Source organism: Mya arenaria, chromosome 5 (assembly GCF_026914265.1).
Source record: "Mya arenaria isolate MELC-2E11 chromosome 5, ASM2691426v1".
NCBI lineage: Eukaryota > Metazoa > Mollusca > Bivalvia > Myida > Myidae > Mya > Mya arenaria.
Genome location: NC_069126.1, coordinates 52,549,275 through 52,562,045, shown reverse-complemented (window position 1 = coordinate 52,562,045; position 12,771 = coordinate 52,549,275). Strand labels below are relative to the sequence as shown.

At 34.8% G+C, this 12,771-nt stretch overlaps 1 protein-coding gene across 1 annotated transcript in view; it reads left to right on the top strand.

The window, feature by feature from the left end:
• LOC128233506 (hemicentin-1-like) overlaps positions 1-6,154 on the top strand; it is a 52,513-nt gene extending 46,359 nt beyond the window's left edge. The window contains exons 10-17 of the mRNA XM_052947206.1: positions 177-479; positions 786-1,082; positions 1,761-1,910; positions 2,725-2,746; positions 3,942-4,030; positions 4,681-4,696; positions 4,861-4,940; positions 5,215-6,154. Of these exons, the coding sequence (XP_052803166.1) occupies positions 177-479; positions 786-1,082; positions 1,761-1,910; positions 2,725-2,746; positions 3,942-4,030; positions 4,681-4,696; positions 4,861-4,940; positions 5,215-5,270 (1,013 nt within the window). The 3' untranslated portion in view covers positions 5,271-6,154. The remainder of the gene's footprint in view (positions 1-176; positions 480-785; positions 1,083-1,760; positions 1,911-2,724; positions 2,747-3,941; positions 4,031-4,680; positions 4,697-4,860; positions 4,941-5,214) is intronic.
• The last annotated feature ends 6,617 nt before the right edge of the window (positions 6,155-12,771 follow it).

Below are 12,771 nucleotides of genomic sequence, written 5' to 3'. Positions count from 1 at the left end.
ATCAAGTTGATAAATGATAGTGTTGACTCACAGTTACAGACGTAACAATAGTTGATAGGTATGATAAAATAATTATTAGATACCATGGTGGCTAACGCCTCGGTTGATATAAACGTTTAGGGTTGGCATTATATGCTATCGCCCTCCATCTGATATTAACATATTGTCTGTCACAGGCTCTCCTAGACCATCCGACAGCCGTGAACATTTGAGACGAAATTTCACTGGAACCTTGCACGGAAATGTCACTCTTGCCTTTATGTCTGTTGCATATCCACCGCCAACGTTTGAATGGCAAATGTGGAATGGAACATCGTTTAACAAAGTAAATGGGGATAAATATGTTATCACATCATCAGATCTGCTCACATCATTAACCATTGTGAATATTCAACAGAACGATTTTGTCTCATATATTCTGAAAGTTTCGAATGGAATACAACCATTTTTACAGGAACCATTTTATCTTAATCCACAAGGTATGTATCCATTACCATAATATGGTGACAGTGTTGTTGACATTTGTCTGCGTTATATCATATATAAACAAAGGGCAGTTCAAATACATTTCTATTTGCCTGCAACGACGGCATTTTCGTCTTGAACTGCAATATCTCATATTAAGTGTAGCTATATATTTGTAGTTGAACGGAATAATTAGAAATGCTACGCCATGGTCATTTTTTGAAGTTTCCTGAAGCATGTTAACATGATCGTAATACAACTGACACACAGTTCTTAAATGTAAGTTTATGTAAAATAATGAATGTGTTTGATTTAACCAGATGTACCACAGTGTCCTTCACACTTTACCCTGCTATCAAAATCGACTACAGTGGCAACAGTTCAGTGGAAAGGAGAGTTTAATGGGGGAATTCGGCAGACATTTGTTCTGGTTTACAAGAAGCGATTTGACTCAAAATACATTAATCTTTCTAAGACTGAGGATAAAGAAACAGAGATATACAATACGGAACTAACAGATTTGGATTACGGCCAACTCTACGATGTTATCTTATATTCACAGAACATGATTGGCCCATGCATTGAAAATAAGTCATTGGAGTTCATAACGGACACAGGTTAGTTGAATAGTTATGTTTCAATCTCTTGAACCTCTTGAACAAATTGAAATTACTTGCAACAAATTGTCACCATATTGAGAAAATGTGCAGAGTGGGAAACAGCAGATTTAAATCACAAAAACAACCGTCTAGTTTATATTGTATCACAAAAAGCATGTGTTTAAATCTATTGATTAAATATATCAAACCCATAATACAATATGTTATGTTCGTGACTTAGCTTTAGCTACGCGTTAAAATACGCTACAAATTGATAATGTAAACTTGACCTTTCTTAGAAGCGTATTAATAAGAGTTTTAATCCATGGGGTCCAAATGTATCCAGGTATCAGGAATCCATTGGGGGGATTCTATTTCCAACCCTGAAATATAGCCACAGAGCACTCAAAGGTCAAAGGTTCATTTATTGTTTTAGCTACTCACACATATTTATATAAAAGAATGGCCATCATCACTATATTTATTTTGTTAATATGTATAACCATAATAGGTTGTTACATTACGGGACAGTTTTTTTCCTTTTACATGAAAAATGCCTTTTAACATAACGACGCATTTGACGAAATAATAATGTGGTACATGTTCACCATTTAAAGTATTGTCGCTTGTTGAATGTTGATTACATTCAGCAACTGTAAATCTGCTTTAAAAGGTATACGGTCATTTCAATTTCAGAAGAAATAACTCAAAATCATGCTGCTGTTATTGGTGGTGTAGTTGGTGGAATTCTCGGAGTAGTTTGCGCTGTAATCATCCTAGTGCTCGTTCTGAGACGAAAGTACACATTAAACTGTGTCTGTAAGATGTTCCTATCAAGAAAAGAAGGTAAAACTTGTGTTACCCGGTTTGTCTGTTTGTATTTGATCAAATGTTGTAAAATAAATCAGGCACAGTAATGACACTACACATCGCGTCTATGTCTCTTACAACAGTGAAATTCAAATTCACGGTTTTAAAACGTTAAACTTTTTAAAACTTCAAGGGTTAAAGCAGTCGTTTTTGAATAGATTCGCATTGGTTTCAAATGTAGTTATAGTTCATTTGTTTCGTACCGATTTGTTTTACAGTAATACCATTTCATATACCACACATTATAATACTGATTTGACACAATGTATAAGGAAAAGTGATATGCATACTTGTTTGGTCACAAACTCCATCCGCCTTCCATTTATTTTGGCATTTATATAACGAAAACATTATTTGTTTTGTTACATTTTTTTTACGAAAGTGTCTGCGATGGATAATACGAATCGTGATCATTCAACGTAGGCATACAGGACTAGCTAATTTTAATACTATGTTTTAGTTTTAATTTGCCAGAAAATGCTCGTTATGTATCCTTACATGAAAAGCAAGCCGGACCCCTATAGTTTGTCAGGCATTTACATCTATTGTCGTCTCGCAACGACGATAAAAGTATTGGGTGTCGTTTTACATATTATTGTTTTATAAATAGTATTTCGGAATCCAGTTCAAAATTAAGCGGTATTCAAGATTCTGGCCCTGAAATAAGCCATATACCGGACCATAGCGTATGATGAGACCGTCATTTTCTAGTCCCATGAGTGCTCTAGTTTATAAATATGTGGGGCATCTCAAAAACAGTTGGTGTATAAATGTTTCCATTTATTTTCAGAAATAGAATCAGATCAAAATGGGTAAGTTTCTATACTTGTGCAGAAAAGCTATTTGTTTATGCATTGTCAGAATTGCCTAAATTACTAAATGTTTATGTTTTCCATCTCTAACTCTTCCTAACTCGGTCACTAGGTTTATTGGTCAAGTAAAGGGGTTCTAAAATTCAGGAATAATAATGAAATTAGGATTGTAGGGTTTTAACTTCAGACTATTTACAATTGAAATGATAAAATACATTAGAAAGTACTTTGAAGGGAATATAAATGACTGAAAAATAAGGGTCTGAGATTCTTAACAATGCATTTGACCAACAGCCCTTATACTCACACAAACCAGGCTCTGTCTGGATTGACAATTATGAGCTGTTAGAACCACTGAAATTTACTTCGGAAAAGTAAAATAACAAGTCGGAATGTCCAAATCACTCAATATTTATGATCCTAGAAGTGACGTAATATAAAGAACTGACAGTATCCGCACTCTTACCTTGGACAAAATTAAATGACTCAAAAGTCATTACGGATCTTTGCCATCATGTTATATAATGCAATTAAGGAATTACTCCCAAACAATTGAATACATTTCTAGAAAATCACAAATGAACAAGAGTTTGACATATTCATTAAGAATTGATAAACCCTCACCAAACTTGGTCACCGTGTTTATAGCAAAACTACTTCAAACTAGATCAATAGTTAGCCGAAAAGAAACAGTCATTAAAGCATTATTGTCCTTGAATTGATACGTTTTATGACAAGATGGAAAGTCCCATTCGCTTAAATTTATGCCCTTTAAATTGGCAAACACTGTATTGACCGTGTCTGCTTTCTAATTCTGACTAATAAACACCGCTTATCACCAAACTTGATTCTGAGCTTGTTTCTGTAGTTTTTCGTATAATTGTTGATGCCCTAAAGTAAGACGGGTATATTTTACAACAGTTTGCGCTCTTGTTCTGAAATACAGAACATGTTTGCAAAGGTTATAATTTGATATGTATCACACTGTTAAAACTTCACACAAACAATTGCTCATATACGTATAATAGCGACTACTGTTTGGTCGTTTGTCTAACAGCTCTTATAAAAAGACAGTTTGCCATTTGTCCAACTTTATATACGTTTATTATGATTTATCTTGTTACTGCATTAACAAAAATCAATAAAGGATCGTAAATGAGTTAAATCATGTGCATGCAAGAAATATATTTTCAAGCCATGGTGCTGACAACCCGGGATATAATGCTGCCGAAACGTACGAAGTTGTGTCAACGACAAGGGAGACGCCAGTTTACGATGCGTTAAGTATGTAAACATATCCATTTAATCCAATGGCATGTTTTCATTGTTTTTTTCTTGTGTCCTCTTAGTGTGCACTATTCTCCTTCCGGTGATCCTTATTTATTTAATGTCAGTAGGGCCAAGCCACAACATTACTTCTCAATAAACTTCAATCTGGTTTGACAAAAACGTCTTATTCAAAAGGAGGATGTTGGCTGGTTTTCAGTGACTTTATTAATTTGGAATTATATATACTGATGATACTTAATGTCAGTATTAGTATCAATATCATACCATTTAGATGAAGTACCCTATATATTGGGGTAGTCACGGTCAAAGTTGAGGGACTAGAAAAACAAACGTTGTCTACTCAATAACATGTGTAACTATTAGTAATGAAAAATGATAATGATGATGTTTGGTATGTAGCAAGATCGTGTACAGACGCATCATTGAATATTTAAACGTGTCTTTACATTTTTGAACGAGGTATTGTAATGAAACTGAGTACTTGACAGGCTAAAGCCAAACGTATCTGGGATTGTAGGGACATTGCATATAGCTGCTGGCTAAGTTCATTCGTGAAAAATATTCATCTAGTAAGCGGATTATTGCTTAAATGTTTATAAACAGGAACATATAAATTTGAATAACAGTATATTTGTTTTTTTCAGATGTTGCAAGTGATAGGTAAGAAATTTAAACCCAAACAGAACAAGACTTTAAGTAGCGATATGGCTATAAAATAACGTAATTAGTGCATTTCTAACTAAATATAATCTTATTTAATTATTGTACCTAATCATAATATTCGAGATAATTGTCATGAAGTTTACGTTTGAAATTCCTTTCAGACCCGACAATTCGCACTTGTACACGCCGTTGAATGAATCCAATTCAAAATCACATAATTACTACGAGAATGTTAAGAGCGGTACGAATTATATATTTACTTTTAAAGATCTACAAGGAGACAGCTTGCTCTATCATGAATAAATAAAATCATGAATTACAAATGTATAAAATATTCTGGGCGTGAGAGTCAGTTATACCCATTATGTCTACACGCAATATACTGGGGATAATGCATACATGATATACACACACTATCACAGTTAATATGTATTACAGAATTACAATATCTTAGAGAAATTGTCACTATTTGCTTTGCCATTCTATCGTTTGAAAAAACATATTTTTGTTTGCAGAGGATCCCGTTTACAATAATACAGTGTTGCAAAACCCAGTGCAGACAGTGCTTTAAATAAGCAAAACATTGGAGCTCATACGAGATATTACCTTTAAACTAAAGAATAGTTTTATTATGATGTATCCTAATCTACAACTTGTATTCTAGTAATGAAATAATGTTTAAAATAGGGAATATGTACTTATATGTATACATACTTAGCAGAAAAGACGGGGGTGGGGGGGGGGGGTAGCTTTATGGCAGATATTACAACTAATCGTTTGATACTTTTATTTTTTTAATTCTTATTCAGAATATAACACTTAGAATTGGTTAATGATGTATGGATGTTTAGAAACTCCGTCAGTATTGTTGCATGCTTCATTGCAGTGAAGAGAAACCGTTAGAACGTCAACCCGATTAACACTAGTAAACTGAACTCGAGCATTGAAACAAATGATTATTTGATTGTGTTAGATAACTTTAAACACAGGCAAGCTATCTCAAAAATAAGGTTGTCCTCGCATAAATTAAACAGTGAGAGATGTAAATGTTCAGGTGTAGCTAGAGAAGATCGAAAATGTGAACTTTGGAATTTGAATGAGGAGGAGGATCACTATCATTTTATGGTTGTACGTAATGTATATAGTGACTTATAGAGAGAGTATAAATATGACTGGCGTGTTCAAATTTATTCAACTTATAACTGTAAGAAAAGAACACCAAGTTAGCATCGTATATCATTAAAGCTTCTAAACAATGATATATCATTATCAATATTGGACAGTAGAATATATTTTGTAATGCATTTCCTTCTCTATTGTAGTTTGTGACATGTTACGCACAAGGAAGCTAATTAGTGCTATCAATTGTGATCGAGTTCTATTTCATTGTCTGTGTATTTAAGAATTACTTATATATGTATATGATGATAAGCTGTATATGATTAAATCAAAATAAAATTTATGTTATGCTATCTTATGTTATGTTAATACACATACCTGTTTCATATTTGTTGTATTCTTAGTTTTTGTATGAAAAAGGTATATCAGATAAAAAGAACTATGACATCATGCATACATACACTATTATTTGTTTATTATTATACAATATTTCCAACGAGTTCAATGTTTAATGTTTATTTGTACGAGAAACTAATTTGAACCAAATTGTTTATAAACAATACGCATACGGAAGATTGATCATAAGGAACCTCAACTTGTCTGTTATCCTCACTGTCGAATAAAAATGAAGTCGTTTTAATAGATGCATGTGTTGACATATTGATCACTGATGCATACAATATACGCCGTTATTTGCAACAACTCTCGTCCTAAAATATAAGAAGTTATACTATTTGCTATTTAAATTTAACCATGGTGTCACTTTGAGAATAGAGCTCATTGGTTGACATGGGGCGGCATCTGCTGGGTCTGAACTGCCTCGTTATCAAACATGTAACTGACCAACCCTCATTTGAATGTTCACTCCACAAGGTGTGTAGCTTCTTGTTAAAATTGTCAAGAGAAGAAGAGAAGAGAGCATAGTTGCATGTGGAATAATATATATTCCTCGGTTGTGAAATGTGAGCATTTTTAATTTTCAAAAAATCAAAAACGACACAATTTGACGATTATTGGTTTTCATTATAATGTGAAACTTCACTATTGTTCTGTTCTTCAAAATTTCTACTGTAAGTATTATCAATAAAGTACAGTATTAAATAAATAAATCCCCTAATAATAACAACAGTTGCTGAAATGACACGACCATTTCTGCATTATAAGCATATCCTTATAGCCCGGCAGTTTAAGTCAATATTAAGAAAAATCGTTCAGTTTGTGATACAAGCATCACAATTTGCATAGGTTTTCCTATAAGGTTACTTGTTCGGAGAAACCCGTCAGCCATCTTATTTTCAAAATGGCGGCCATTTTCAAGAAACCATACTATCATCAACATTGCTTTACCGTCAAATGATGGGATACCTTCCTGGAACGGTCAGTGAATCATTGTACAAACAAGATGAAAAAACACAATCTACGCATTAGCAAAACAGTGTCATTGGCCTGAAAAGAAAGGTGAAGACACGATTGACATATGTCCTGGGTCTGCATATTGAACTGGTGGCATTTCAGTCCACTGGAACCATCAAATTATGAGATGGATAGGAGCCGTTGATGAGGCAGGGACTACTTCCTCAGGGACAGCAATATGTTTTCTTTCTGCTTCAAGTGTCACTAGGACACGGCAAATGCACCAGGTTAAAGCTAGCACTCTCTTCAAGCTACTTAAAGAAGCCTACAGGCTGTAAAATGTCAGTGAGTGTTCAAGGGCCAATGAACTTATGGATCGTTGACTGCTGTTAAAGGCGAAAAACTGAAAGTTCACTATATCAATTTAGAAATCTGGTGTTGACAATGGAATTTATAATGGTCTGATCATTCCGTGAAGCAGAATTTACTTTATACCATCAATTGTAGTGCATGCAGAAGCCACTCTCTTTTGCAAACAACAATGTGAACTATGCGTGATGGCTCCCAATACATCTCAGACACATGATGGTGCTTGAGCATGCACATCCTCAGCTAGCTTTAGAATTCCATAACGGAATATCTGTTGTTCACAAATCTAATCGTGAATTTTCAGCGTAAGCTATTGACCAAGCTTATGAGAAAGCGCGTGCTGTTATCAAAGGTGATGGTGGTGCCATTGGTGTGATTGAAGACCCATCCAACTCTGGCGGTGGATGGTGCCATGGTGCTGGAGCTGAAGTCAGTAACTTGATTGCTCAGTATGAATTGGCATTTGAAGTCAAGGATGCAAATAAAAATACCAGATATTACGAACAGAAAGAACATACACAAATGGCCTTCTTTGATAAAGTACAGAAGCTGTGCACTAAATGAAATGGGCAATGCTACTACTGGGGAGAATAAGGATATTTTTACACTGGATACAACACCTTTTGCACATCTTAATGCTGATGAAATGGTTGCTTCTCATTATGATTACCTTAAACCCGCTTCAATAAATTCTTGAAAGGATGGATACAGTGCTAATTTTTTAGCCAAACAAGAAGAAAACGACATTTTTTCTTTCGGCAAAAGTCAGAGCCAATAGCGGATGATTCATAGGGAAAAATCTTAATAAGAACGACTATCGTCTGTTTTTGCCTGTCTAGAGAATGTGACCGTTTTTCTTCAGCACGAGAATCAGTCTTTTCCCGCTGCACTGAGTGATAATGGTAATCTCCATAGCTGCCTAAAATCGCAACCTGGGTCAATTCTAGACGCTGGTGTCATCATTTTTGCCAAATCGACTTAGTATGCATCACTAGAAGTAGTCTCAAAAGAACAAGCACGAAGTTGTACTTACGCGGGAATATATATTTTGTTTGACGTATACTGGTTCTCTAATTTAAAATTTGAAACACGAAAAATGCGAGGCATAGGAGCTAGACGCAGAGTGACTGACAAAGATTATCCCACAATATTGGCGTAGCGTCTTGAGAGATAACATGCAACAAGACTGAGCTATTAAACTTTCTGGTGGATAATGTTGTGAAGATGTGTCCAAATAATAGTTAACAGTTGTATGCAAAACACACAGCTTCTTGATGTAGAAAAGCTGCGGGGTGCATTTGGTCAAGGATAACACTTGAGGTTTCATGCATGATATAAGTGTGTCAATTGGCCCAGAAATCCAACGGCCTTCTATATATCCATACTTTTATTGAATATGATGTCGTATCTGCATTCTGTTGACAAGGGAAATAGAGTGCATGACAAACATGGAATGTATGCTTTTACTGTTTTTATAAAACTCACCAACAAGTGACAAAAAGGATCATAATATTCATGAAAAGTTCGTAGTCACTTTGTGATAGTTCTAGCGCCACTGATAGTATTGACGAAGCAAGTTTGACATTGTTTGCTCAAAAACATATGTCATTTGAATAAATTCATCCAATGCAAGAAGCTTTTTTTTCAACATGTTAAGCGTGCTGCATACTAAGCAAGTTGCATATGGGGCCTATCAACTATATGTCAAATGGAAATCGAAAGCCCTGCTGACAAGGGCTGGATAAGGCACGGTGATATGTGGCAAATCTTTTGGACAGCACTTCCACCAAGTGGAAATGTTATTGATTTAGACTCCCGTGTACAGCTCTGTGTCAATACAATTGTGCAGGCTAGAACGTATTCAAAGTCAGGACTTGTTCTGAAATAAAAAAAAAGAGAAAAAAAAACAGAGAAAAAGCTGAAAATAATAGAAAAAAGCTAATATTTTTTAATGAAACACATAAAAACATTAACACAATATACACATCAATATTTTATTTTTTGTAAATCTTATTTTTTTCAAATATGCATTAAATAAATAATTTTTGATCAAAACCCGTTAAGTTAATGCATGTCAAGTTAAATAATAAAAACAGTAATGATTAACTTGAATGGCGGCCATTTTGAAAAAATAGCGGCTATTTTGAATTTTTCGTGGCTAACGGGATTATCCAAATAAGTTGATCCAAAAGAGTCTCCATGTCAATTTTGGTGCTTGTACCACAATGTGAACGATATTTTCACTAATCTGCCGGGCTATATTAGGACCCTTTGACGTTCAAGCTCTAATTTTGAACTTGACCTTTGTGCTATGGACCAGCTGGTGTTGTACGTGACACATCGTATTGATATGGTGAGTATTTGTACTAAGTTACTTCTAAATCCCCAAAAGATTAACAAATTAAGAGGCCGGACTTGACCATCTACACTATAAGCATAACTATATGCAGGAGCTCATTACCTTTTACCTCTAAATTTGACTTTGACATTTAAGACATGTCCGTGTGTGTTGAGCATGACATGTCGTATTGATATCGTCAATCATTTGTGCATACTAACTTTCTGATCTCCAATGAAATGAAAGAATTACAGCCCAAAGATCTAAAACATAAGTTACAGAGCCAGTTTGAACTTGTGGACTTTTGTGACCAACATATACATCAACATACATTTCCAATGTATTTCATCACCAAAATAAATAGTAATAATCTGTGCCAACTTAACTGAATACATAGGGCGAATGTTATTGCTTGCAAGCTTTCTATTCAAGTTAAAAGCGACGTAACGTTTATATATATTTGAACATTGTAGCGTTTGTAAATCGTCAAAAAGGTCAGTTTGTTATCCCTACTACTTTGTGTCGCATAATAACATGGTGGTTGTAATGAGTGGGGCAAGCTATAAACCTGAACGAGTGTCGAAACACTGTCTTCTTTGTATTATATTGCTATGGCAGCGAATACAAAAAAAAAAAACGTTGTTGTTTTTCTTCTGATACGAGCTTTATCAATTCAAACAGTACAGTTTAGTAGTAAAATGCCTTATAACGAACAGCTTACCAGAGTTAATAACATTAAGCGTCATATAGTGGAGCAGTGAAGAAAAATTAGTATATATCCTCAAATTTTCTGTATTGACAAAAGTTGAAATTAGAAATAGATGTTTTATGATTGATAGAGTTATACTTGAAAGAAGGCAGAGATAAAGGAGAATTACTGATTTCGGAAATTAGAAATGGCATGTAGTAAATTGACAACAATTGTGATTTGTTTATGAAATATCACATAGTTTAACAGATTTCTTGAATTATTATTATCATTTATTATGTTGCATCTTAAGTGTAGTAGCCTAGTAGGTTAGTTGGTGTAAGAGAATGAAAACCATTAGAAAATGGTCAGTATACATATTCTCCGCCTTTCCATTAGAGCTATCTCCCTAAGCTGATGATTCGCACATACAGAACTCTCTTGAACACGACAAAATTAATACATCTACAGAAAATAACTCGCTTTTGACTTACTTTTGATTTCTTCATTTTGATATTTATAATAAATCTGTAAGAAAATATATCGTCATTTGAAGTGAAAAGGCTTGCTTCCAAAGAAAGTAATGTGGGAGATGCAGGGAGATGAGCGTCCCTGGTATAGTGAGAGAAACCACCGTGTAACATGTTGCCTTTAACACCTGGGATACAGTATGTCCGTTTGTAAACGCAGAAAAGTCAAAATGCACGGCAATCGGCTTTTCATACAGATTATAAAACTTAAGATACAAAACACGCGTAGAGCAAGTTGAAAGATACAAAACACGCGTAGAGCAAGTTGAAAGATACAAAACACGCGTAGAGCAAGTTGAAAGATACAAAACACGCGTAGAGCAAGTTGAAAGATACCAAACACGCGTAGAGCAAGTTGAAAGATACAAAACACGCGTAGAGCAAGTTGAAAGATACAAAACACGCGTAGAACAAGTTGAAAGATACTAAACACGCGTAGAGCAAGTTGAAAATCAAAACAATATTTCCATTTTCATTAATCATAATGTAAATTGGAATTGAGAAAAATATTATGTCAACAATAAACTTAAAAAAAAATATGAACTTCTCACAATAGTTTACAGTTTTCTAACAAAGGATGTGAAACAACTCTATTCAAAGTCCTGTATATCATCAGCAATGAAAGATTATTGTGTTTTATGGAGTCAAATCAATACATCCAGTATTTCAAATATAGCAAATCAGAAAAGCACTGTGCTTAAATAATTGTTATTAAACAAGTTGTACACCTTTCGCATTGTTACAGGAGTCGAAATGGCTACCTTTTGAAAATCGGTCTTAAATCGTTATAAATATCACGCTGCAGCAAGATTTCACAAGCAACTATGTTTTAACCGCGAGCATGATTTTTTTTAATTTTTCCTACGCAGTGACTTCCCTTGACAGTTTTAGAGTATTGTTTTGTAACGGGAAGTAGCCGATGCGTTGGATGTTGTAACTGGTTTAGCATTGGTGTCAATCAATCCCAACAAAATGGCGGCTTCCTGTTCACGTGTTTATTATTTTCAAACTGAGGTGAAATCTTAATTTCCGACGGGAGACGTCCTCTTCCGAATCGCGCCAGGCATTGACATCAACAAAACGATCAGGGGTTGCAGTTGGAATACAAGATGATAACGGCAACGGTGGCAATTGCTTAGACATGGTAGTCATAGTGGTCAAACTACTAGACATGTAGGGCTCTTGTGTATAAAGCAGTAAATATTGCTTCTATGTCAATGAATTGTTTGAACTTCTGAAGTTACGATCGCCTTACAGCCGACCCGTTTAACACCAGGAGCAAAGGGCAAGGCAGCTTCACGGCATATGCCAAGCCACAAACTCTTGACACTTAATTCCCGTTATATGTTTCATTCAAGATTATGTTCCTGAAACTCCAACTCAGCAACCGTTGGATTATTTTTTTTCAGTTTATGTAAAGGATTGTGATCACTGCAGACAACAATGATTGAATGTGAAACAGTTATATAGATTTTAAAATGTCGAATAGCAAAAACAAGAGCAAAGCACACTTTCCATTGTAAAGTAATTTCTCTGATATTTGTTTGGCATCGTTTGCCCTCTTGTACAACACCTGCACCAATGTCAATGGATCTACACCCAACTTGTTAAAATACGGTGTCAATGCCTATCAAAAGCATAATGACATGTGCCAAGCCAACTGAACTAAGGTCCT